General features: G+C 48.8%; 2 protein-coding genes across 2 annotated transcripts; one reads left to right on the forward strand and one right to left on the reverse strand.

The window, feature by feature from the left end:
* The first annotated feature begins 21 nt into the window (after window positions 1–21).
* Window positions 22–13,300, forward strand: neil3 (nei-like DNA glycosylase 3). Its single transcript, XM_060062370.1, has 9 exons — window positions 22–432; window positions 738–884; window positions 1,679–1,892; window positions 9,158–9,232; window positions 9,803–9,969; window positions 11,237–11,400; window positions 11,535–12,000; window positions 12,451–12,577; window positions 12,897–13,300. The coding sequence occupies exons 1-9, from the start codon at window positions 239–241 to the stop codon at window positions 13,065–13,067; spliced, it is 1,725 nt and encodes a 574-aa protein (XP_059918353.1). The 5' UTR covers window positions 22–238; the 3' UTR covers window positions 13,068–13,300.
* aga (aspartylglucosaminidase) lies at window positions 13,041–22,118 on the reverse strand. Its single transcript, XM_060062371.1, has 10 exons — window positions 21,897–22,118; window positions 21,053–21,206; window positions 19,945–20,057; window positions 19,306–19,418; window positions 16,645–16,753; window positions 16,487–16,562; window positions 15,855–15,962; window positions 14,452–14,585; window positions 13,859–13,996; window positions 13,041–13,600 (listed from the first exon to the last, which is right to left on the reverse strand). The coding sequence occupies exons 1-9, from the start codon at window positions 21,997–21,999 to the stop codon at window positions 13,896–13,898; spliced, it is 1,011 nt and encodes a 336-aa protein (XP_059918354.1). The 5' UTR covers window positions 22,000–22,118; the 3' UTR covers window positions 13,041–13,600; window positions 13,859–13,895.
* Window positions 22,119–26,445: the final 4,327 nt, after the last annotated feature.

A 26,445-nucleotide genomic window follows, 5' to 3' on the forward strand; every position in this document is an offset into this window, starting at 1 on the left:
GTTCCGGAGCTAACCCTACTGCGGTTGCGCACACTTGAATCATGTGGCGCGGATGTTTTGTAACCAAACGACCAGCAGACCTCTGGAACCAGAAAAACAATGGAACCAGAAAACCACTGGAACCAGTAGACAGTACAGGTCTGGCTGCAACCAGTCCGTAGAGAGTACTGGTCTGGTGGGATCCAGTCTGTAGTGAGTACAGGTTCTGGTACTGGTTCTGCGTCTCGTCTGCGGGGTGATGGTCGAGGGTCCGGGCGTCGCGCTGAACGGGGAGAGGATCCGGGCCAAGGTGAAGAAAGGCCAGGAGGTCCGGGCCGTGAGGGGGGTGCAGGGCGCCGCGGGGGCCCTGGACGCGCTGCGGGGGGCCCGGTTCAACGGAGTGGACACCCTGGGGAAGGAGCTCTTCCTCTACTTCGGCCTAAGAGCACTGAGGTAGGAGGTGGACGCAATGATGAGAGGGAATCAAACCCCGTAGTGACCCCCGCTGGCTCACCTGGGTTGATCTAATATCGGATTTATTGACATGAGGTGGGGGTCGCAGTAATAACTATTAGTAAAGTGTGATGAGTAATATTTAATATAATGAGTAAGATGTCATACGTAATATGTAATGAGTAATAAAAACGGCCGAGTTCTGCACATTAAATCATGAACATCCTAAACACATAACAGCGTGTGGATCGTCTGTCTGTCTGTCTGTCTGTCTGTCTGTCTGTCTGTCTGTCTGTCTCCCCCAGGGTTCACTTCGGCATGAACGGGTCGATGCGGATCATGTCCGGGACGCCGGGAATCAAACCCGTGGCCGCGGATAGCAAGACGCCTGTGCTGGAGCTCCACCTGACCGATGACATCATCCGTTTTTACGAAAGCACGTCGGAGCTCAGGTAGGACAGGAAGTGACGTAATCTGTTTCTATGACAGGCTGACCGAGCAGTGTGTTGCAGGCTGGTAGCAGTGTATCTGTGTTACAGGCTGACGTCCGCAGTTTGTCTGTTACAGGCTGACGTAGCAGTGTGTTGCAGGCTGACGTAGCAGTATCTGTGTTATAGGCTGACGTAGCAGTGTGTTACAGGTTGACTTAGCAGTGTGTCTGTGTGTGTTACAGGCTGATGTTGCAGTGTGTCTGTGTGTTACAAGCTTACGTAGCAGTGTGTCTGTTACAGGCTGAGGTAGCAGTGTGTCTGTGTTACAGGCTGACGTAGCAGTGTGTCTGACTTACAGGCTGACGTAGCAGTGTGTCTGTGTGTTACAGGCTGACGTAGCAGTGAGTGTCTTACAGGCTGACGTAGCAGTGTGTCGGTGTGTTACAGGCTGACGTAGCAGTGTGTCTATGAGTTACAGGCTGACGTAGCAGTGTGTCTGTTACAGGCTGACGGAGCAGTGTGTCTGTGTACAAGGCTGACGGAGCAGTGTGTTACAGGCTGACGTAGCCGTGTGTCGGTGTTCCAGGCTGACGGAGCAGTGTGTCTGTGTTCCAGGCTGACGTAGCAGTGTATATGAGTTACAGGCTGACGTAGCAGTGTGTCTGTTACAGGCTGACGTAGCAGTGTGTATGAGTTACAGGCTGACGTAGCAGTGTGTCTGTTACAGGCTGACGTAGCAGTGTTTATATTTTCCAGGCTGACGGAGCACTGTGTCTGTGTTCCAGGCTGACGTAGCAGTGTTTTATATTTTCCAGGCAGACGGAGCAGTGTGAGAGCAGGGTCTCCTCAATGCGCTCCCTGGACGTCTGCTCCTCCTCCTTCAGCTCCTCACGGGCGGAGGAGGTGCTGAGGAGTCAGGGCGGGCGGATGCTCTGTGACCTCCTACTGGATCAGCACCTCCTCCCCGGGGTCGGGAACATCATCAAGAACGAGGCGCTGTTCGATTCTGGGCTCCACCCCGCCGTCACGGTAACGGACGCTAGCTAGCCCCGACGCTAACTAGCCCTGCCGCTAACTAGCCCTGACGTCACAGTACCATGCCCTGCCGCTAACTAGCCCTGCCACTAACCATCCCCAACGCCAATAAGCACTGACGATCACTAACCCTGACACTAACGAGCCCTGACGTCACGGTACCATGCTGTGAAAAAACGTTCCCTTGACGCACATGGTTGTTGTTAAAAAGCATATTTTTACTTAAAACAAGTAATACAACCGTCGAGTCACTTGCATAACTCAAACCTCCCTCCAGTCTAAGGCCCCGTTTACACGAAGGGAAAACGCAGATATTTCCACGCGGTTTGGCCTCTCATTTACACGAAAACGCTGTTTTTGTCACAGAAAACGATCATTTCTAAAAACTAATTTCTAGAAAGTGAAGATTTCTGAAAACGCCGGTTATCTGTTGTCGTGTCAACGGGGAGAAACAGGGTTTTAGGTTCTGAAGCGTCACATTATGCGCCAGGAAATGCTAAACGTCATATGAGCGCCCTATGTTTACAGTTTGTTTGTTACAGGAAGACGCTCGTGTTATTCGTTGTTGTTGATTCTGAGGATTCTGATTGGCTTGCATGGCTTTATCCTTCTCCCTACTAGAGTTTAGATTCTCTGCCCGAGCCCGACCCAACCCATATTTCCCACCACTATCCTCGGGCCGGGCCTTTGATCGATGATTTTTTTATTTATTTTTATCATTGGTTTATTGGCCTAATCTGAGGAGAAATCTATGCCATAAACAGAAATATTATAGACCTTTATTACACGGTTCTTCTCAATGCCGTGGAACGCTCCGTTCACTTGCATGGGTAGTAGTCCGGTGACTTGTCAAGCCCAGCGTCTTCCGTTGCTAAGCGACGTCACCGTCTTTGCGGACAAATTATTAACGAATAATAAATTGTAAAAAGACACACCATGTGAAGTTATTTTTTCGTTTTGGCAAGTAGCCGATAATGACCGGCGTTCTATACATTATCCCTTACATATATATTTAGCAGAGTAGGCCTAGTAACAAGTGTACAAAGTTACATATGTATTTAAAAAAAAAAGTCGGGTTGAAATCGGGCTCGGGCTCATAATTACGGTTAATGTGTCGGGTCGGGCCGGGCTCGGACAGAACGTGCACGAGCTCGGGCCAGGGCGGGCTTGATTTTTCTGGGCCCGATCTAAGCTCTACTACACTGCCGCCCATAGGTTTGGCATAGTTATAATGGCGCCCGACGGCGTATTATGCGTTTTGATGTAAACGACAACTTTTTTGAAAATGATGCTCTGTGCACAATGTTATTTTTGAAAACGGAGGGGGGGAAATATTCGTTTCTATAAATACCCTGCTACGTATAAACGTGGCCTTAGGCCCCGTTTACCCGAGGACGCTTGCGGGTAAAAACGACAAAATATTTTATCGGAAGTGCCTTTTGTTTAGACGAATACGCTCCGCCGTAGCGTTTCCGTCTACACTGCCAAGACGCAAAACACTGCTCAGATCTGCTCACGTCGCGTACGCGTTTACGTCACATACATGTGCCAGCACAAGGAAATAAACAAACATGTCAGCAGGGGCGGCCCCAGCACATTTGGCGCTCTAGGCGAGCTTCACTCCTGGCGCTCCCCCCCCCCCCCCCTCCACAAAAAAAATAAAAATAAAATAGTTCGTTAATTCCCCACGAAAACTGAATTGCAACCTTGAAAAACTGTTTTGCCCTGTAACTGCATTTCTTTCACATAAACACAACAACGATCGCAACGATGAACAAACATTAATTCAAGAATAAAATCCACGGAGGAAATGGCAAGCCTGTGCCCTGCTGAACTACGCTCCGACCACGCCCCCCTGTGAGACGGTTTATGGACACATGCCCCGTTTTGGGAAAGTTCACTTGACTAGTTCAGTTCATAGTTCACACATTTTAAAATGAACGAGTTCAGTTCATAGTTTATTATTCAAAAGTTTTAACTAAGTTCACAGCTCTCAATATGTTGCGAGCTATAATGTTCTACATCTCTATATGTCTGCAATACCGCTCTCGGCATGGCATCTAAGCAATTTCGGCGCTCTCACACTTACCAGCCGTGTTTGTCTTCCTTAAAGGGTGTACTATGCAACGAGTAATATATTTGAAGTGCTGTTGCACTGGCTATGGTCGTTATACAGTGCGCCCCTATTTTAATCATGTCTTTTTTTATATAATGTAGAATAAATGGACATATCATTTTTGATATACCCGCCTCTGTAAAATCTTGAAATAACTATATGACAGGGAGTAGGACAACTTTGATTGAGGTACATATTTTCTTCTTAACTCAACTAAAGTGCCCGAAGCAATTCACGCATTCATCAACCTTTCCTATTTGGAATTCATTATAGGCAAAGAACAGGATTTAAAGATTTACCTTTCTCCTTTGCACGTTTCTCTTCTTCTTCCTTTCTCTTCTTCTTAAATTGCGCCCCGGATGGCTTTTGCCTCTTCATTTTCTTGATTTCGTTCTTGATTCTCGATTCTTGAAAACACTCTAACCAAACGCCTTATAGTACTAGCATGTTCTGACGAAACCAAGGAGGTAGGTTCCCCTTCCGTTTTCGATTTTTGGCTAATTTTACCCTAATTTTAGATTAATTTTTTTTAATGTCAAAATATTGGTTGGAGATATAGAAGGGGCGCAAAAATATGCGCCAGGAGAAAAAAAAAAAAAAATATATATATATATATATATATATAATTGTGTTTATTTTATTTTATTTTCGGGCGCATTATTTTGTGCTCCCCCTCTAGATGGCGCTCTAGGCGGCCGCCTAACCCGCCTGTAGGGAAGGCCGCCCCTGCATGTCAGATTATTTCCATGCGTCGGACCTTCAAGCTGCTCTGGCAGCTCTAACAAGCGTACAGGAGTCTTTTCACGAAATGTACAGGATATGTACAGATAGAATTACTGAACAGAGAAGGATCTTTTTGGTTTTCGCGGCACAGATATGGGAAGAAGGAAGATTCTACGCATGCGCTCAGACATGGCGGTGTTGTGTTATAGTGTATCACAGCACCGCCTAGCCGCCTGGCATGCATACCCAATCGAATTCCACACACTTTTGCGTCACCGTATGCACGCAGATTTCATCCCGAAAACGCTTGTCTAAACGCGGAATAAAAAGTGAATACGCGACGCCACTTTTGCGTCTTCTGTTCAGACCGTCATCGTGTAAACGTTAGGGGTGGGAATTGGCAACAATTTGAGGATTCGATATTATTGCGATATTTGGGCCACGATTCAATATTATTGCGATTCTCAATATATTGCGATACAGCAAGTATTGCGATTCGATTCTGCGATATATTGCGATTCATGTTCCCCATATTATTCAAAGACATTACAAAAAAAGAGGAAAAAAAGACTGCTCAACTCACTTCAAATGGCACATTTAATTATGTGAACAACAGTGCAAAAACTTAGGAGGGTAGTGCAAAACTTTGTCCTTGAACATTCAGGACACAGGACCGTTGTAATTATTTCGGAATAGGTGACCTCTCACATGAACGCTGAGCTCCCAGCACATAAATTACAATTATTTAAATACAATAGAGTCACACAAAGCAGACTTAATAGAGTAACATAAACCTTAGAATACTCATATAAATAAGAGTAACTCAGTGCTTCAATCAACTTGAGAAAAATAAACAAAAATGTGAACTGCTAGAGTCCAGTCTAGTTGGCTGCAAGGTCATGAACCAAAATGTTAAATTCATTTTGGAATGTTGGCATTTTTGCTCAGAAAAAGCAGTTGGTCAACATGCTCAGATGTTAAAGTGCTCCTCTGGGCTGTGACTATATCCCCTGCAGTGGAGAACACCCTTTCAGCAGACACACTTGTGCCTGGAATGCTCAGGTATCTTTTGGCGAGTTTGGCCAGGAAAGGATACATTTTCTCATGAGCTTTCCACCAGTTGAGAGGGTTTTCTTCAAGTGGCAGTGGAGAAGCCTCCTGGTATCTCTTCACTTCCTCTTCAGCTTGGGAAAATGCTGACTTTAGTGGGGCTGTGGTAGAAAATGTTTCTCCCAGTAAATCAGCTAGCCCAGATCTTCTTTTAGGTTGTGGCTCCTCAAGCACCTCAAGATCCTGTCCATCCATTTCTATTCCAGAGGCACTGCTGGTCTCTTCTTGCCTAATAGTGGGCTGTAGAGAAACATTTGATGTTAAAAGAAAAAACATCTCAGGTTTGGAATAGCTGTGGAATGCTCAATACAATTAAAACAGATGTAAGAAAATAACCCAAAGTAGCCAGATGAACATAGGCTTGGTTTTAATAAATAAATAATAAAATAAAATAAATAAATCATTTGTAAACTCCTTTATGATATTTTAAAATAATAACTAAATAATAAACTAGTAGTTCATTAAAGCCTACCTGAAGGCTGGCTGCCTCCACAACCAGTTTGGAATATGTGGCACTGATGTCATCTTTGGTCAGGAAAGGCAGTGACTTAAATCGTGGATCCAGGGCCGATGCTGTGTGGAGGGTGTTTTTCTCCTCAACAGTGCTATATCTCTTCTGCAGATCTTGATTTATTGCCTGTTTGATGTCCCTCACAATTGGTTTGTCCCCCATTGCCTGATGTGTGTCATTTAGCAGCTTTGCATGCACTGGAGCAATGATGGACAAAGTGGGATTCTTCTCCTCTGAAACTATTTTCGTGGCTACAAACATCGGTCGAAGTGCCTGCATTATGTCCTCAGCGTCTGTAATGTCATTTTCGTTGAGGGTGCAAATATCACTTCCTGACCGCCTGACGTCAGAGGACAACAGAGCAGCACAGATCGCTGGTTGTTGTTCCAAGAAACGCTGAAGCATTTCGTAGCCACTGTTCCAACGGGTCACAACATCGGTCTTAAGCTTGTGAGCGGGGAGGTCCAGGAGCTTTTGTTTTTGTTGCAACATGGAGTTGGCGATTGTACTGCGGTGGAAAAAAGTGGTTATTCTCCGGACTCTTCCCAGTAACCTAGCGACAGCAGGCAGCTTAAGTGCGCGCTGTGAGGCGAGGTTGAGGGTATGGGCAAAACATTTCACGTGAAGGTAGCCCCCGACCTGCGCAGCCACTACCATGTTGGACGCATTGTCCGTTACCAAAACAATCGGCTTGTTAGAGATGCCCCACTCTTCGGTTGCCGTTTTCAGCACCTCAGCCACATTAGCCCCGGTATGACTCTCATGCATCGCCCTGGTTTGAAGAACATGAGCTAAAAGCTGCCATTCATCCGTGATGTGATGCGCCGTTATGGTCATGTAGGATTCAGTAGCTCTTGATGACCAACCGTCACACGTTATAGCAACTCCTTCGGCTAAACTTAAAGTTCCATTTACCTCCTCTTTGACTTCGCTGTAGAGTTTGGGGATGGCAGTGTCGGTAAAATATTTACGTGAGGGGATCACGTACCTGGGCTCCAGTATGCCTAGCAGATTCTGGAAACCTTCATTCTCCACCACACTGTAAGGCTGTAAGTCTTTGGGGATGAAGTAGGCTATTGCCTCAGTGATTTTCTTTGCCCTTTCGGAGTTTTGAGGTAACTATCACTTTAGTTTGGTCCAAGGTGCGTTGATTTGCGGGTAGGACAACTTTGGGTCGTTCCTCAGGGGTCGCTATCGCTAACTCTAAATGGTACCTTGTGAGATGCACTCTCAAATTCGTCATATTCCCACAATACTTAATTTTCATCCGGCACTCTTTGCAGATGGTAAACTGCATGTCAAGGTCTTTACTAGTATTACATTTTCGATAAAAACCGAAATGTAGCCACACTTTCGACTTAAAAGAAGACGGAGGTTCGTGTACAATCGGTTGAGATGGTGAAGCCATTTTCATTTAAATTTGTTGAATGCAAGGTAACAAAGCACCACGTGACCTAATTTGTTGTTTAATGCACGTCATCAAAGCACCGCAACAAGCGCCACCTTGTGGTTGTAATATGGAAATGTAATATTATCAGAGTAAAGTCAGAGAAAACCCGAAAGTAAAACACATAATTATATAATTAAATATCGCAATACTTTGCGCTACTGTATCGATATAATTGCGAACGCAAAATATGGCGATACTGAAGTGAATCGATTTTTTCCCCCACCACTAGTAAACGTAGCCTCAAACTCTGGCCCTCTTAAGGAGCACCAGAATGGGTGTAGCTCAATTTGCCTATTAGCCACAGCTGCAGACTATTAAGGCTAACAGCCAGACAGGAATAGATGCCATTCACATCCTCACATTTCCTTCCCCCTCTTTTAAGCTTGCAAACACGGTTTCAAGAGCAGTAGATAAAAAAGGTGAAATATTGTGCAAGTAATTGGTGTTAAATAAACAGTTCAAAAAGTCTCTGGTGACTGCCAATCTTCATTCCAAGATCACTCCTTCTTGGCCAAACACTGCACTCTTCACAGTATGTCCTCCGCCACTGCTGTTCTGTTAAGACTTGGCAATAGCTCCCCACAAGGCTCACGTCAGCAACAAGGAGTTTGCGAGCTATTCCTCCTTCAGGCTTCGGCCAACCCCACAGAACAGCAGTTCAACTCCACCAGTGATCTCCTCTCCCAGCAGGTCTCTTCATCTACCTGCTCACAATTCACTGCGGCCCACCATGAAGCTCCTCGAACAATGTTTTCCGAAATGTGGGTCCCCTCCACTCGGCTAGACTAGAGGAATCATCCCACCACTGCCACCAAATGTGAAAAAATGTTTCCTTGACGCACATGGTTGTTGTTAAAAAGCATATTTTCACTTAAAACAAGTAATACAACCGTTGAGTCACTTGCACAACTCAAGCCTCCCTCCAGTCTAGAACTCTGGCCCTCTTAAGGAGCACCAGAATGGGTGTGGCTCAATTAGCCTATGAGCCACAGCTGCAGACTATTACGGATAACAGCCAGACAGGAATATGTGCGTCTTTTAAAACATGGTTTGAAACAGTGAAGATACCATTCACATCTTCACACATGCCCTAACACTAACTAGCCCCGACGCTAACTAGCCCTGATACTAACTAGGCCGGACTCTAACTAGCCCTGATACTAACTAGGCCGGACTCTAACTAGCCCTGGACTCGCGGTACCATGCCCTGACGCTAGATCAGAACATGAACTATACACACAGAGTGGAAACAACAATCTGCCAATTTCTGAATAAAAACATGAACTCTCTCCCCCCCCCCCTCTCGTTCTCTCCTCCCTCTGGACTCCCCCCGACCCCCCCCCCCCCAGGCTAAGCAGCTGTCTGAGCAGCAGCTGCGTCACCTGGTGAAGATGACCCGGGATTTTACTCTGCTCTTCTACAAGGTGAGGAACTCCGTTGCCCACAATGGGAGCGGCCCACTGCATGCTGCTACGGTATCTTTAGCCTGTAGAGGAGCGCTAGGAGTTGCCTTGCCGTCTGATCTCTGCAGAGTGCAGGAAGTGTATAGCTGGAATATTACCCAGCAGGCATTGCTCCAGGAACATGAAGAGGGTTCAACGTGGCTACCCGACAGCTTCTACTGTCTCATTCATCCACATATATACAGTACATTCAGGGCGTTTAGCAGACGCTTTTATCCAAAGCGACTTACAATGAGTACATTAGTCTGAGGAAAGAGAAACAACACTGTATATCTCTCTATCGTCTGTCTCTCTATACTGTTTATCTCTCTACTTTCTGTCTGTCAAGAGTCTAGACTGTATATCTCTATATTCTGTATTTCTCTCTATTCTGTATATCTCTCTATACTGTGTCTGTCTATACTGTCTATCTCCGTATACTGTCCGTCTCTATATACTGTCCGTCTGTCTATACCGTATATCTCTGTATCATTCCACTCAGAGGACCTCCTCCATAATTAACCCAGTAGTGCCCCCCCCCCCCCCCCCCAGTGCCGGCGGTCTGGCTCCGCCCTCTCCAGACACTACAAGGTGTACGGCCGGCCCGCCTGCGCCCAGTGCTCCACCTCCATCACCGTCTGTCGCCTAGGAGACGGCGGCCGCATGACCTACTTCTGCTCCCACTGCCAGAGCGCCGACCCAAGCCAAGTCAGCACCAGGTAACCAGGGGCTAACTAGCCCCGCTAACCTGGGGCAAACTAGTCCCGCTAACCAGGGGCAAACTAGCCCCGCTAACCAGGCGCTAACTAGCCCCGCTAACCAGGCGCTAACTAGCCCCGCTAACTAGCCACACAAACCAGGGGCTAACTAGCTACGCTAACCAGCCGCCACAGCAGTAGGACACCAGGGGCTAACTAGCCCCGCTAACCAGGGGCTAACTAGCCACGCTAGCACCACGTAACACAGGACGCTCACTTACCATGCTAACTAGCACCAGGTTAGCCCCCAGCCCCCCAGATAAGATACAGAGCGTGTTAAAGAGGGTAGAGGTGCTGATATTCATAATTCATGGTGTAGCAGTGAGCACAGCTAGCAAGGCAGGTTAGAGCTCTTAGCGGCGTGTTTGTGGGGCATGGTGGCGGGGCAGCTGGTCCCGTCCTCCGGGGCTGTTTGAGCAGAGCTCAGAGAGGGGCTGGAGCCCAAAGCCCTCCTGGTCCCCGGATTAGCGGCCGGTGGGTGAGGGGCTCGTGTTCCGCTCCCTGCGACACGCAGCGTGCAGCTTTACTCTGTGTTCCACACGGAGCCACAGGCCGGTGTTTACTGAGGGAGCGGGAGGAGTGTGTTCAGAGCAGACGGAGCAGAATGCCGCTCCTCTACCCTCTCCTCCTCTCTGCTCTCCTCCTCTCAATTCCTAATTCTCTCTCCTCCTCCCCTCCTCTCCCCCTTTCCCCTCCCCTCTCCTTCTCTCTTCTCTCCCCTCCTCTCCTCGTTTTCCTCCCCTTCTCTCCTCCTCCCCTCTCTCCTCCTCCCCTCTCCTCTCTCCTTTCCTCTCCCCTCTCCTTTCCTCTCCCCTCTCCTTTCCTCTTCTCCTCTCCTCTCTTCTTCTCCTCCTCTTTCCCCTCCTCTCCTCTCTCTCCTATCTTCTTCTTCTCTCTCCTCTCTTCCTCTCCCCTCCTCCCCTCCTCTTCTCTGACACTTGTCTGTCTGGAAGGAGATCAGAGGGTAGAGATACGCCCACTACAGTCTGAAGCATGTTACTGGTCTATATAGGTCTACTTTGGTATATACTGGTCCATACGGATCTATAGTATATACTGGTCCGTACTGGTCTATACTGGTCTATACTATATATTGGTCGGTCTACGCGGGTCAACACTGCTCTATACTGGTCTATATTTGTCTGTACTGGTCTCCACTGCTCTGCACTGGTCTATACTGGAGTGCTGAGAGCCGTCTTTTGTTGTGATCTCATTTCCTGTCTGCCAGTAAACTTCCTGTGAGGAACAGCCTGATTGGTTGGGTCACCAAGGAGGGGTCCAATGAGGAGGTGGCGACCAAGGAGGAGGAGGAGTGGGCGTGTCCCCGCTGCACACTGGTCAACCGCCCCTCGGCGGGGTCATGTGACGCCTGCCTCGCCTCGCGGCCCCACGGTGAGGAAGAGGAGATGTCGTCGCCATCATCATCATCAGGCCATGGGCCACTAACATGCTGGGATTAGTCCAGGACACCTCATACTTGGATTAGTCCACTACCTTGTGTTTGACCGTCTCCTCCTCCTACTCAGTCCCCAGGGAGCAGAGCACCTCCTCCTCTCTCATTAAGTTCCCCTGCACCTCCTTCTCCCGCCCAGCAGAGGAGCTCAAGGTCAACTGGAGGTCAGTGTTCGGCACCTCCACCCTCATCTTCTCCGACCTCACCCCCCCTCCCCCCTCAGGGGGCGGGGCTACTAGCCTGCCCCGACCCGGAGGGGGCGTGGCCACTGGTGGCGTCCGGCGGCCTGCAGGGGGCGGCTGCGAGCAGCCGACCAACAAGAAGATGAGAATTGATAACGCCCGTGCCCCCGGTAACAGCGACCCCGGATACAGCGCCCCTGGTTACGGTGGCAACCCCGGTAACGGCCGTACCCCCGGTTACAGGGCCCCCAATTACGGTGGCACCCCCGGTAACGGCCGTACCCCTGGTTACAGCGCCCCCGGTTACGGCGTTCCCCCCGCTAACACCAGTGCGTCGCCAGCGGTTGACGGAGAGGGGTAAGTGTCCGGTCGTGAATTAAAGTCCAGAACAACAGGAGCTGCTGTTGTCATAACAACGGGAGCTTCTGCAGCCGCTAGAGAGAAGAGGAGAGACGGAGCTGCTGTCTCACCCGAGGGCCGTTAGAGGAGCAGGAGATCTGTTAGAGGAGCAGGAGATCTGTTAGAGGAGCAGGAGATCTGTTAGAGGAGCAGGAGATCTGTTAGAGGAGCAGGAGATCTGTTAGAGGAGCAGGAGATCTGTTAGAGGAGCAGGAGATCTGTTAGAGGAGCAGGAGATCTGTCAGAGGAGCAGGAGATCTGTCAGAGGAGCAGGAGATCTGTTAGAGGAGCAGGAGATCTGTCAGAGGAGCAGGAGATCTGTCTAGAGGGGCAGGAGTGTGTACATCCTGCTCACCCTGGGCCCCTGCTGTCAGGACCTTCAGCTCACTGTGGCCCCGTGTGTTCCAGGGCCCCCTGCTGTGAGGACCACCAGCGGCCCTCCAGCCTGCGCTCGGTCCACAAGGACGGAGAGAACAAGGGGCGGAGCTTCTACTGCTGCTCCCTGCCCCGCCCCGCCCAGTGCAGCTTCTTCCAGGTCAGCACCACCCAAACACCACCCAGCTCCAGCCAGCACAACCTCCCAACACCGCACCCAGTACCTCGCAACACCACCCAGCACACCCAACACCACCCAGTACCTCCCAGTACCACCCAATATCACCCGACACCACCCAATATCACCCAACACCTCCCAGCACCACCCAACACCACCCAGTACCTCTCAACACCTCCCAGCACCACCCAAAACCACCCAATATCACCCAGCCCCTCCCAGTACCACCCAGCACCACCCTTACTGGAAGCATGTGTAGCGATGGGAGGTAGAACAGGCGTCTGATTGGTCCTCTCCCCAGTGGGCGGACCTGGGCTTCCCAGAGTGTGGCCACGGGCGACGCAGCGTCCGGAGGGCGGTGCTGAAGCTGGGCGCCAACAACGGGCGGAGCTTCTACTGCTGTGGCGCCAAGAAGGGGAAGCAGTGCGAGTTCTTCCAGTGGGCGGAGTCCTCCCCGCTCCCTGGCTGCTGATTGGTCCATGGAGGAGGAAGGGGGGTGGAGTCCTCCCTGCTCCTCTGCTGCTGATTGGTCCATGGAGGAGGAAGGGGGGCGGAGTCCTCCCCGCTCTCTGGCTGCTGATTGGCCCATGGAGGAGGGGTCTTAACAGAACTCAAAGGGTCTCAGAACATTGATTGGAGGGTTAAAAGGTTTTACTAGAAATTAGTACTAAAATAAACATTACACTGAATACTTCTCATATCAAATACTCTTTTTTTATTTTTACAGAGATTTCATTTTTTATTAAATCTCTGCTTGCTGAAATGTCTTTACGTGCAGCCGTTCAGGGTGGGGGGTCTGGAGCCCAGAGGAAGAGGAGCCTTCAGGGGGGGTTGAGCTCCTCTTCCTCTGGAGCTCAGTTTGAACATGAATGAAGGGAATAGAGGAGTCTTATTGGCTGCTGTACAAGAAGGTGGGGACCCAGCTAGAAGCAGACCACCTTCTGGACTTAAACCCAGATGGACCTCCACCCAGCTACAAGCAGTCCATGGTGATGGGGGAGGGGCCTCAGCGCGAAAAGCAGTCCACGGTGATGAGGGAGGGGCCTCTGGTGTCCACGGTGATGAGGGAGGGGGCTCTGGTCTCCACGGTGATGAGGGAGGGGCCTCAGCGCGAGAAGCAGTCCACGGTGATGAGGGAGGGGCCTCTGGTGTCCACGGTGATGAGGGAGGGGGCTCTGGTCTCCACGGTGATGAGGGAGGGGCCTCTGGTCTCCACGGTGATGAGGGAGGGGCCTCTGGTCTCCACGGTGATGAGGGAGGGGCCTCTGGTCTCCACGGTGATGAGGGAGGGGCCTCAGCGCTAGAAGCAGTCCACGGTGTGGAGGGAGGGGCCTCTGGTCTCAGTGCTGACCACCATGTAGGAGAACTGGGGGAAGCCTGGCAGCTTGTTACAGGCGGCACCTGCAGAGAGAAACTGGCTGCTATTATGACTAATAAAGGCTCCATACGGCTATAACGACTAATAAAGGCTATGTAATGCTATCATACTGCTATAATGACTAATGAAGGCTCTAAATTGTTATCATACTGCTATTGATACTATTAGAGCCTCCATACTTCTCTTGGTATAAGTTTAAGTTATTTTGTGATATTACAATATAACTATTCCTACTTATTGTGATTCACTGTTACGACCCACAACTCTATGGTTCTGTCTCCCGGTGCGTAAGGCTGATCCACCCCCCTCTGCTACGACCCACCCATAAAGCCTGAGTCCTGTCTCCTGGCTCATGGGCCGCTGCCCGGGATACCAACCGGCGCCTCAGTGTGTGTGTGTACCGCGGGCGCGCTGGCGGGTGTCGCAGCGTCTCTGGCAGACGCTGACGGATCCGTTTCCTCTGAACTCAAACACTCACCATAATGGCCTGTTGTGTTAGCACAGATGACAGCCCCAAAGAACTCTGGGTAATGCCTCTTGGTGCGGGCGATGGCGGCGGTGCAGGCGGCCGAGGGCTCGGCCCCTCCTCGCATCAACTCCACCGCCAGGAAGCTGTTGGCACGACAGCAACATTTACATTGGGGCCGTTTAGCAAATTGACTTACAGGAATAGAATATGACATAGAGCATCACATTACTACCATAGAACATGACTGTGAGAAGGTGAAATCCTCCCCCTTCTCACTGTCCCGCATTAGAGGAATTATTATTATTATTATATTGTGTGTATATATTAGATTGGGCTGGTATAGAATTGGTCTTCCGTCCCGGTAGGGGGCAGTATGCTAAGGGAGCTTAGGATCAAAGTATCAGGGAATAGCCCAGGGGGGTGTTGATAGAAACAGCTGTTTTGTAAATATCTTTAGGTTCTGCACAGGGTGTGGGTATATATGTATTTGGTGATTGTTTGTTTAGTATCATGTTTATTTAGTATTCACACAATGTACTTTCTGTTCAGTTATGTTGGATTGTTAGCTTTAGGTAAATGTTCCCCCAGCTAATGGTCTGGCCCATATGGCCGTGATTGGTCCAATTACCATTTCCCTATTTAAGGGCCTTTTCATTTGGTGTTTGGGGCGGAAGGTGGTGCTGGCTTGGAGTGAGGCCAGTACGAGAAACGTATGTTATGGTATGCTATTTTATGTTATCTTAGTTTGGTTTGCTGAATGATGCAGTCATTTCCTTTTCATTTTGAACGTTGCTCTATTTTTGTGAATGTTTGGAGAGATTAAAACTTCACTTTTCTTAGTCGTCAGTCCATTGCCCTCATTTTTGCCCACACTCGCGATACCCAGTTGCCCGTATCCCAGATACGTGGGGCGACCACGCCGGTCCCTCACAATGACATAACTACCCTAGAACATGACCATAGAAGTATGCCAGGGGCATCCGTGGCATACTGGTGAAGGAGTTGGACTGGTAACTGGAGGGTGGCCAGTTCGAATCCTGAGAAAATCCACGGATGAGGTGCCCTTGAGCAAGGCATCTGACTGCTGCTCCCCGGGCGCTGCACCGCGGCAGCCCACTGCTCCGGTAGTGCCGGTGTGCCCCCATGTGAGTGCCCCCATGTGAGTGCCCCCATGTGTGTGGACCTCTGTGTGTGTATGTGTTCACCGGCTACCCGGATGGGTCAATAGCAGAGAAAGAATTCCTAGTACCTGTGTACATGGCGAAATAAATAATAATAAAAAAAAAAATAGAACCTCACATAACTTCACTATCACTATTATAGAACTAAAGACAAGAATGAAACTAAAGAGCATGACAGAACATAATTAACCTGGGGGGGGGGGGGGGGCCGAAGGAGTGGGGAGGAGTTACCTGGGCAGGAAGCGCATCATGATGTCTCCGTCTCCGGTTGCCGCGGCAGCGCCGGCGGAGCTGTCGGCGTACGCGCCCGCCCCTGCGATGGGGGAGTCGCCCACCCGCCTGGAGACAACACAAGGGTGAGTACCCCGACCCACCCCAACACAAGGGTGAGTACCCCGACCCACCCCAACACAGGGGTGAGTACCAACACAGGGGTGAGTACCCCGACTCACCCCAACACAGGGGTGAGTACCAACACAGGGGTGAGTACCCCGACTCACCCCAACACAGGGGGGAGTACCAACACAGGGGTGAGTACCCCGACTCACCCCAACACAGGGGGGAGTACCAACACAGGGGTGAGTACCCCGACCCACCCCAACACAGGGGTGAGTACCCCGACTCACCCCAACACAGGGGTGAGTACCCCGACTCACCCCAACACAGGGGTGAGTACCCCGACCCACCCCAACACAGGGGGGAGTACCAAGGCTGAACCCGGACTAATAGGTTAGTACCCAGACTAACCCTGGTGTCGTGTGATTGGCTGAACATACCATGGTATCGCGTGATTGGCTTAATGTACCCTGGTGTTGTGCGATTGGCTGAACCTACCCTGGTATCGTGTGTTTGGCTGAACGTACCCTGGTATCTTGTGATTGGCTCCGTTGGTCGAGGTTCCTGCAGCGACCTGACCTTTTCCACTGATGGCGATGACCCCTAAACCAATCAGAAACAAGATCATTCAGCCCTGGTCCAATCAGGATCCAGTCGACCAGCCCTGGTCCAATCAGAGACTCACCGATGGTGTCGTGGGCGCGCAGGTCAGTGGGGGGCGGCCTCGTGTGAGGGGTCCGGGCGGGGCCGGGCCGGTAGGGGCCGCAGGCGGTGGCCGGGTCCGGGACCACGTTCTACAGCAGAGACAGAGAACCCCCCCAACGTCAGAAGCAGTCGATCGCTGCTCCTAATTATACTCAGACGTTTCTCCACATCATTAGTCTCTGTGAGGTGGCTGGCTCCCGGAGTAGGGTCCGACTGCGTCCTGCAAGACGGGGGCGTGTATTTTGAGGAGGCGTGTCTTGTAAGGAGGGCGTGTATTTAGACGGCCCTGATTGGTCTGATTCACGACGGCGTCTGGCACATAGCCTCGTGCAGAGCCATAATCTATTCTATTTGACATTTGCGGATCTCTTCTCTTTGTCGAACCTACTCCGGAGATTTAACGAACTGGTCAACAGCAGTTAGATAGCAGAAAGATGTTTTTTTTGTGTTAACTTATACCTGCCAATGCCTCTTGTGTTTCCCATTTTTAATAATAATTTTATCCCTTAATGTTATTGCACATATTTTGTATTTACTTTTTTATTTACTTTAAATGCTTTGTGTAATGACCTTCCCTTTCTCTATAATAAAAAAATGTAGCCTACCCTTATGGCCTGAGTCATGTTTCCCTTACTAAGAATTCCCTATCGTATGCATAATGGTGCGTTCGAGTATTCTCTGCGAACCGACTCGGATCTCGGATCTGACGCCACGCCCACACTTTTATTTCCCCACACACATATTATTTCGCTCGGTCGTTGGAGGAAAACATGGACGCCACCCGGAAAGCTGTTGTCGCGGTAGCATTGGCAGAGGACCAGGCAATCCAATATAAGTAGGCTATTAGCCATAGTCAAGTCAAGTCAAGTTCATTTATATAGCACATTTAAAACAACAGTAGTTGACCGAAGTGCTGTAAACAAATACAATATATTTGTGTACATAGGCAGAGATACGGACGCAGTAAGGTATTAATACGAGTGATTGAAATTACAATTTAAGCCACCAAAGTGGTCCAAGCACAATGAAAACAGTTCATACTTCAAGTCACAATGGGCGCAGCCATCTTGAATTCTGTCTCGGAATTTCGCTCGGTCACCACTGAGTTCAACCGAGATGGCGAGATCGCCGTCCGAGGAAAAGGGGCGTGTTTGTGCGTGTCGCTAGGCAACGTCCTCGGACCTCCGAGACGGATGGATATTAAAACGCACCATAAGTATTGTCTGTAAACAATACAAGTGGAATAGGGGCGAAAATGTACAATTCTAAGGCTTGTATCCTTTATTGAAACCCCATTTTGTGTACCTATGGTGTGGCAGGCTGTGTAGCTGTATGGCAAAGATAACTAAGTTTTGTAGGTTTTGACAAAAACGGAACAGCTTCGTAACAGAAGAGTTAACGATGTTGTTGCTCAACAAGACAACTGCTGGAGCTCCAATAAAGTTGCTTACAAATAAACTCCAACATCAGAGTAAGGAAGGACGGGGGAAACTTCAGTGGAAATCCCATTGTCATTGTGACACCGTACATACGTATTACGTCATCACGCTGAGATTGGTCAGTCGTTGTATAGGCGTGTATTTCACACGAGGGGCGTGTATTTCACACGAGGGGCGTGTCTTGCAGGAGGACGCAGGACGCAGTCGGACCCTATTGGGCTCCCGGCTAAAGATGAGCTACAGAGCAGTAGAGCGCGGGAGCCCCTGCGTCAGGCTGCTAATGCCCCCTCCAGGACGCGAGGGGAGCCTCGTCTCCGGGTGCGGTGTGCTGGCGGGCTGGTTCTGAGCGCTCTGCCTGCTGACGGGAGACGGGGGATGGAGCCTGTTAACCGTGACCCGTGGGGGACAGCAGAACAGCTTAGGCTCCCTGTCCCCCACCGCGGGGGGCTTTAGAAACAAGCTTCCCCCTCCTATCCTCCAGCTGGGCGGCTGGGATTGGCTGTTCCCCGAGTCTCGGAAGCCTGGAGCTGTCACTGTGTTTTACTCTGCAGACCGGAGAGGTGGCGCTTGAATGAGGAACTTCAATAGACGGTCACGCGACCACAGACCTCTCTGAAAGTACTGCTTTTTGATTGATGCTAAAAAGTTCTTATTCATCACCTCAAGTCGGGTTTGAAATATGGAAGAGGAGCGCTTGGAGTGAATAATCCATCCAGACAGGCCGGCTGCCTGCTAGGCTGGGGTGGGGGCCTGCTCCTAAACCAGCCTGCTTCTGAACATGCCTGCATTATTCATGACGCCGTCTGTCTCCGTCAGACTTCAATGGGTCTAAAGGCATAACCTTCCAGAAGTTTGGAGGAACTTTGGTAAATGACCATCAATATCTGACGCAATTTATCATCCTCCAAAGCCCTTCAAACTACCGGTTGCTTGACTGTAGGAGGAGAGGAGGGGTGGGCCGACCAACAACCAACCCAGGAAGAGACTCGTGCCCGCCAGGAGAACCAGGTCAACATGCCAGTGGTTTAGGCTGGGATGGTGAACTAAAGAACCAGTGGACAGCTCCCAGAATCTAATTAAACCCACGCGTTAATTGGGGGAGGGTTGATTTAACGTTTTTACACTCGGTGTGGAGGGACTTGATACAGATCACAGAACACACCAACGCCATAACGCTCCCTCAGGCCAGAATCAACACTCACCTGTCTGTAGTTGGGCTGGCAGCCGCCCTGCAGCCAGCGGGTGTAGAGGCTCTTGGACGTGTTCGTGGTCAGGTCTTCTGCAGGGAAGCCCATGTCCTCAGCGAATCCAGACGCTACAGACACACAGAATGGTGACGGCTACAGGGGGTCCAACCGGGACAACACTGCACTATGTGGCAAGTAGCAGCCCTGTGTCTCTGTCTCTGTCTGCACCCTCTTCTATCTTTACTCACATACTCAACACTTTGCATATTGCTATGATGAGATCTTCCACCAGGTGGAGCCAAATATAGCAACACTTTTACCTTCCACAAAAACTAGAAGGATCCCATGAGATATGGTTAGGTGTAGTGTGAGCTAGGATACAAGTGTGTTATGTTGTATGTTGCCTAGCTAGGACACTAGTGTGCTATGTATGTTTCTAGCTAGGGCTGTTTGGTATGTCAAGAGGAATTTTTCATAGAATTGACAGAAAACGTATTTATACTGTCATATACATTGTTATAGTAAGATAAAATTCACTAGCTGACTCCCCCACTAGGAGGGTGTCGTGGGGGCAGTACCTGACTTCCCCACTAGGAGGGTGTAGTGGATGCAGTACCTGACTCCCCCACTAGGAGGGTGTGGTGGGTGCAGTACCTGACTCCCCCACTAGGAGGGTGTGGTGGGTGCGCTCCATAACAGCTCTGGCGACTCCAATAGCGTTCTTCACACGCCGCAAGTCAGCCACAGCTCCCACCTCCATCGTGTCGCTATCATAAAGTAATGGAAACACAAAAGTAATGTAACATAGTCACTTAAAGTAACGTAAACATAAAGTAATGTGAACGTAAAGTAACGTAAACATAATCACTTAAAGTAACGGAAACCAAAAGTAACGTAAACATAAAGTAACGTTAACATAAAGTAACGTTAACATAAAGTCACTAAAAGTTACGTTAACATAAAGTAATATGAAGTAACATAAACATAAAGTTCGGTAAACAGAAAGTAAACATATGTCACTTTAAGTAACGTAAACTTAAATTAAAAATAAAGTCACTTTAAGTAACGTAAACAAAATGAAATAAATAGGAAGTATACTTTGCTATAATATAGATTTATCTATGCTTTATACAAGATGGCATGTATATTTAATGTATATATTATAGATATACCTCATATTGATGTATCTATATGATCTATACATGATAAGTATACATAATGTATACTGTATATGTATGGAAGTACTGTATCTATATGTTCTGTAGATATAATGTATACTGTATATGTAACTATGGATGTATATGATCTATCCATGATGATGTGTTCATATAATGTAAACTGTATATGTATAGAATAGAATATAATTTTATTGTTGTCATTGCACATGTTACAGAGCAACGAAATTGCTGGATGCATCTATATGATCTATACATGATGATATGTATGTATACTGTATATGTATGGATGCATCTATATGATCTATACATGATGATATGTATGTATACTGTATATGTATGGATGCATCTATATGATCTATACATGATGATTCGTATGTAATGTATACTGTATATGTATGGATGCATCGATATGATCTATACATGATGCTATGTATATGTAATGTTTGCTGTATATGTATGGATGCATCTATATGATCTGTACATGATATGTATTTGTAATGTATACTGTCTGTATAAGTATGGATGCATCTATATCGATACATGATGATATGTATGTAATCTTTATGACCTATACATGTTCCCACCCGTTGATGATGAGGGCGTCCAGGCTGGTCTCTCCCGTCTCGTCAGGACTGCCTCCGAAGCCGACGCTGCCGTCGCATTGGTCCAGCTCACAGCGCCTACATCCCCTCTCCACCGCATCCAGCACGCTGCCTCCTGATTGGAGGGCTTCCCAGGCTGCAGAAACCCAATCAGATTACTGAGAACCTGACACACACACACACACACACACACACACACACACACACACACACACACACACACACACACACACACACACACACACACACACACACACCTTATTGACTCCGGTATTAGAGACATGCATCTTCATTTTAAGTATAATTACTCCGGTCTGTTGAGTCCACGCTAAACACAGACAGAGACACCTGGGCTCACCTTGCGCTCAGGTGACCCGCCAACATATGGTTATGTCCAGTGATTATAAACACTCATCACGGGATGGGGTTCAGTTCAACACTCATCTGGTGTTTGGGTTCAGTTCAACACTCATCACCTGATTGGGTTCAGTTCAACACTCATCAGGTGTTGGGGTTCAGTTCAACACTCATCAGGTGATGGGGTTCAGTTCAACAGTCATCCAGTGATGGGGTTCAGTTTCTCTCCACATACCAAAATGATAAAAAAAATATCCCACTCCACCTCGACTGTATGAATGTCATTAATATTGTGATATTAGTATTAATATAAGGATACATAATTGTAATATGAGTATTCACATCAGGAGTTATATTATTAATATTATTCAAAGTAATCATACTTATACTAATAATACGAATATACTAATATTTTATATATACTCATAATACATAATAATATTATATTACTACTCCTAGTATGACCCACCAGCGGCGGCGGCCTCCTTAAAGGGCCAGGTGTTCACGACCAGCGGGAGCGACGCGCCGCCCGGTGACGTCACCAGCATGACGCAGACCAAGGACGTCCACATGTCCGTCTGGTGATGCTATGATAACTTCAGTTCGTTAAGTTTAATAAACTTTCCCCTCTGCTGTTCTCATCGACGTCTGCAGCTGGGAGACACTTTCAAAATCGACCAGACTTCCTTGTTTGGTCACGTGGTCTTCGGGTCGTTCGCACTTAAAGGGGAAGTGCGTATTACGTCACCCTTTGCAACCGTTATGGACGTTGATGGAGCTAATTTGATACAAAATAAAAGCTGTTGATGGCCTTCTGTATGTTCAGTGCGTCACCGGTTCTTAAAAGGAGTGAGGATTGAGAGTGGTGAGGAGTGTGGGTGAGGGGTGAGGTAAGGAGTGAGGGTGAGGAGTGAGCGGTGGAGGTGAGGAGTGAGATTGAGGAGTGTGAAACGAGGGGTGAGGGTGAGGTAAGGAGTAAGGGTGAGGGGCGATTTTTTCACAAAAAAACAGATTTCCGATTTAAATTGATTTAAATAAAAGGCATTATGGCAAGCCCTGCCATTGTAAACAGTGTAACCTGTAACATAACATAAAATGTAAAATATATAAAATATAAAATAAAATATTTCTGTAAACATAAAATATTACTAATGATAAGAGGTAGTTCTGATAAAGTGCCAACATAACATTCAAACTTTCAACATGTGTTCATAAATATACAGTGTTTTGCAAACGGTAATTACCTTAAAAAAGGGAATAGTAACGGGAGAAGAATGAGAAAAACACACACGCAGCTCTTTCCTTCACTTGTCTGTATGTCTTGAATGAGGAAGAGGAGCGCGATCCCCCTACTGGAGCCCCGAGGCATTACCAACAGATCGACGAATTACCAACAGATCGACGAATTATTAAACCACACAGATATATACTCGAGCGAATTTGTCGCGGCACAAATCCTCGTGAACGTGCTCGCCTGTGCACGGCGAAAGTGTGGCGCGACAAATCAAAACTTGTCGCCGGTTTTCTCTCGCGAAGAATTCGCCCGATACGCGTCGCCCTCTACGTTCACTTTGTATGGGATCTTGTCGCCCCGTCGCGTTTGGTGTGAACGCACAAATCTTTCCCGACTGGGCAAAGCTGGCCAAAATCGCCAGTACAATCCCCGTGTCCAGTGTTCCTGCGGAACGAGGCTTTTCTCTCCAAAACGGGATTAAAACATCTATCAGAAACCGCCTATTTGAGGAAAAGTTGATGAGACTGATGCGCATATCGAGCCTTGGGCCGGGGTTGAAAGACTTCAACTTTTCGCGAGCAGTGGAGCACTTCCATGCCATGAAGTTAAGCCGAAAGTAGCCTGCAAGAATTGCAATTATCGAATTAATAATTTTTTCCCCGTTTACCATTTTTGCAGAGAATGGCTGTTATGTTTTTTTGCCTAGGCTAATTTAATAAATGGCATTTATTGAAGCAAGTTAGTTTGTGGCGTTTGTCGTTTAAATGTGGACTTCTGGTGATTATTTAATTATTAGTGAATAACGTCCGGAAGATATTCCAAATGTCCGATATTCTGGAATAGTGTCGGACATTTGTCCGCCCAAGAAAAAGTCTAGCGCGAACCCTGGTGAGGAGTGAGGAATGAGGGGTGGAGGTGAGGAGTGAGGGGTGGAGGTGAGGAGTGAGGGATGGAGGTGAGGAGTGAGGGGTGGAGGTGAGGAGTGAGGGATGGAGGTGAGGAGTGAGGGGTGGAGGTGAGGAGTGAGGAATGAGGGGTGGAGGTGAGGAGTGAGGGGTGGAGGTGAGGAGTGAGGGGTGGAGGTGAGGAGTGAGGGATGGAGGTGAGGAGTGAGGGGTGGAGGTGAGGAGTGAGGAATGAGGGGTGGAGGTGAGGAGTGAGGGGTGGAGGTGAGGAGTGAGGGGTGGAGGTGAGGAGTGAGGGATGGAGGTGAGGAGTGAGGGGTGGAGGTGAGGAGTGAGGGATGGAGGTGAGGAGTGAGGGGTGGAGGTGAGGAGTGAGGGATGGAGGTGAGGGTGAGGGGTGAGGAGTGAGGGATGGAGGTGAGGAGTGAGGGATGGAGGTGAGGGTGAGGGGTGAGGAGTGAGGGTGAGGGATGGAGGTGAGGAGTGAGGGATGGAGGTGAGGGTGAGGGGTGAGGAGTGAGGGTGAGGGGTGAGGTAAGGAGTGAGGGTGAGGAGTGAGGTGAGGGGTGAGTTGAGGGATGAGGAGTGAGGAGCAGTAGTGAGGTCGGTGAGGAGTGAGGGTTGGAGGTGAGGGTGAGGGGTGGAGGTGAGGAGTGAGGGATGGAGGTGAGGGGTGAGGGTACAAGTGCGTCCCAGCGCGTGCAGAGGTATAGCGATGCCACAACAGGAAGCTGTTGGCAGGAAGTGTTTGTTGTTTCACGGCACCGGCAGGAAGCCGACTCACCTTGAACACGCTCACCTCGTCTACATTATTCATACGGAAAATACAATTTCCACAGATATTTTATTCATGGCCTCTTCCTTAAACAAAGCGTCCGGGCGTCGGCCAAGGAGACTTTGATGACAGGAAGTAGATGACACCGGTATTATTACTTCCTCCCCTGTTATTGATCCAAATTAAAGAACAGCAGCTGAAAAAATTGCTTTTCACTGATAACTTCATCAATCAGCCCAAACCCGTCCATAGCGTCTGATAATGTCCTCTGCCTCGCTCCAGAGGGTACGACACAAAGTCACACTAGCAGACTCACGCTAACAAACTCACACTAGCAGTCTCAGGATAATAGACTCACGCTAACAGACTCACGTTAACAGACTCAGACTGACAGGCTCATGCTAACACACTCAGGCTAACAGACTCACGCTAAGAGACTCAGTCTAACAGACTCACACTAGCAGTCTCATGATAAGAGACTCACGCTAACAGACTCAGGCTAACAGACTCACGCTAACAGACTCACGCTAAGAGACTCAGGCTAACAGACTCACGCTAAGAGACTCATGCTAACACACTCACGCTAACAGACTCGGGCTAAGAGACTCTTGCTACCAGACTCACATTAGCAGACTCACGCCAACCGACTCACACTACCAGGCTCACACTAAGAGACTCACGCTAACAGACTCACGTTAACAGACTCAAGCTAACAGAATCACGCAAACAGAATCACGCTAACAGACCGGGAGTACGTTACGAGCATGCAGTGAAATACACTACAGTCAATCAGTCATCTGTGGTGTAGTTCTACTGTTAGAACAGGGAATGGACCACCTGGTTCTACTGTTAGAACACAGATTCAACTACAGATAACTCACAATCATTTCACATTTTAAATCACTTTTATATCTCAGGTTTTCCTAAAGTCAAAGATATGTAATCCTGCATTATAATCCTTCTACATCTCCTGCTGGTCGATATGAGAAACTGGTTGTCATCCATCAGAGATCATCTGTATTCAGACCCCGCATCCCAGCACTAGTTTACAGACAGTCAGCTCGGCTGGTTGAGTCCAGAGCTTCTCCTGTGATAACTCACTCAGCACTCGGCGGGAGGGACGTTCTTCTGGATGAGGAGCTGACAGAGTCCTGGTCTGAGTCCAGATGGTCTGGAGGTCCACCACTGAGCTGTCTCCAGGATGGCAGCAGAAGCCTCTAGCGCGGCAGGTTAGGGTGAGCAGCTGTCATCAGGAACTAAAACCTGAATAGCTCTCGGCTGGCAGGAGAGCGGGTTGCTGTAGCAGGCTGCAGGCTTCAGAACCTTCCGCTTCTTAAAGCACTCCAGACGTTAAACACATATCCACCGAGGACAATATCCTCTCAGATTTATTTCATTGAACCATTTCCAATGATGCTCTGATTACATCCTCATCGCCAAGTTCTTTATTTCATCTCTTAGGCTCAGCAGCCGCCTGAAGGCTGTTTCATGTACTCTTGTTTTGGGTTCTTTAAACCAAATATCACACAGAAAACACAGAGAACTTCCAGCTGTACCTAAAGTCAAAGCCATGTCAGTATGATCCCTGTTGGTGGAGCCATGCTGGTATCGTCTATAGGTTATAGTATTATGTATAAGTATAGCAGTCTCTCTGTCCAACGACAGGATCCACTGAGTCAGAGAGAACCTCACCACAACACGTTCCTCCTCGTTATATGTGAGGTGTCATATTACCAGAAGATCCGTTTAGATCAGGATGGATGATAAGGCCTGAAGGAAGTAGGAGTTGATGAGCTTCACCGGGGAGGAGGAGACCGGAGGAGGTGGAGCCACAACGCTAACAAACCAGGACTCCCTCCGCCGGCCCCGTTGCCACGGAGACGCAGGTTGTTGTCGGCAGAAGGCTTCACAGTGGAGGTCTGCTGGATGACAGGACGAGTTCATGCTGTCACCGCCTCACACGCCAGACTGAGATATATCGAATGCTAAAGTGTTGTAAGGGTGAGGGGGAGGGTGGACGTGGGGGGTGGAGTTGGAAGGGTGAGGAGAGAGGGGGAGGGTTGAGGTGGAGGGATGAGGGGTGGAGGTCAGTGTGTGATGGAGT

Source organism: Gadus macrocephalus, chromosome 10 (genome assembly GCF_031168955.1).
Source record: "Gadus macrocephalus chromosome 10, ASM3116895v1".
NCBI lineage: Eukaryota > Metazoa > Chordata > Actinopteri > Gadiformes > Gadidae > Gadus > Gadus macrocephalus.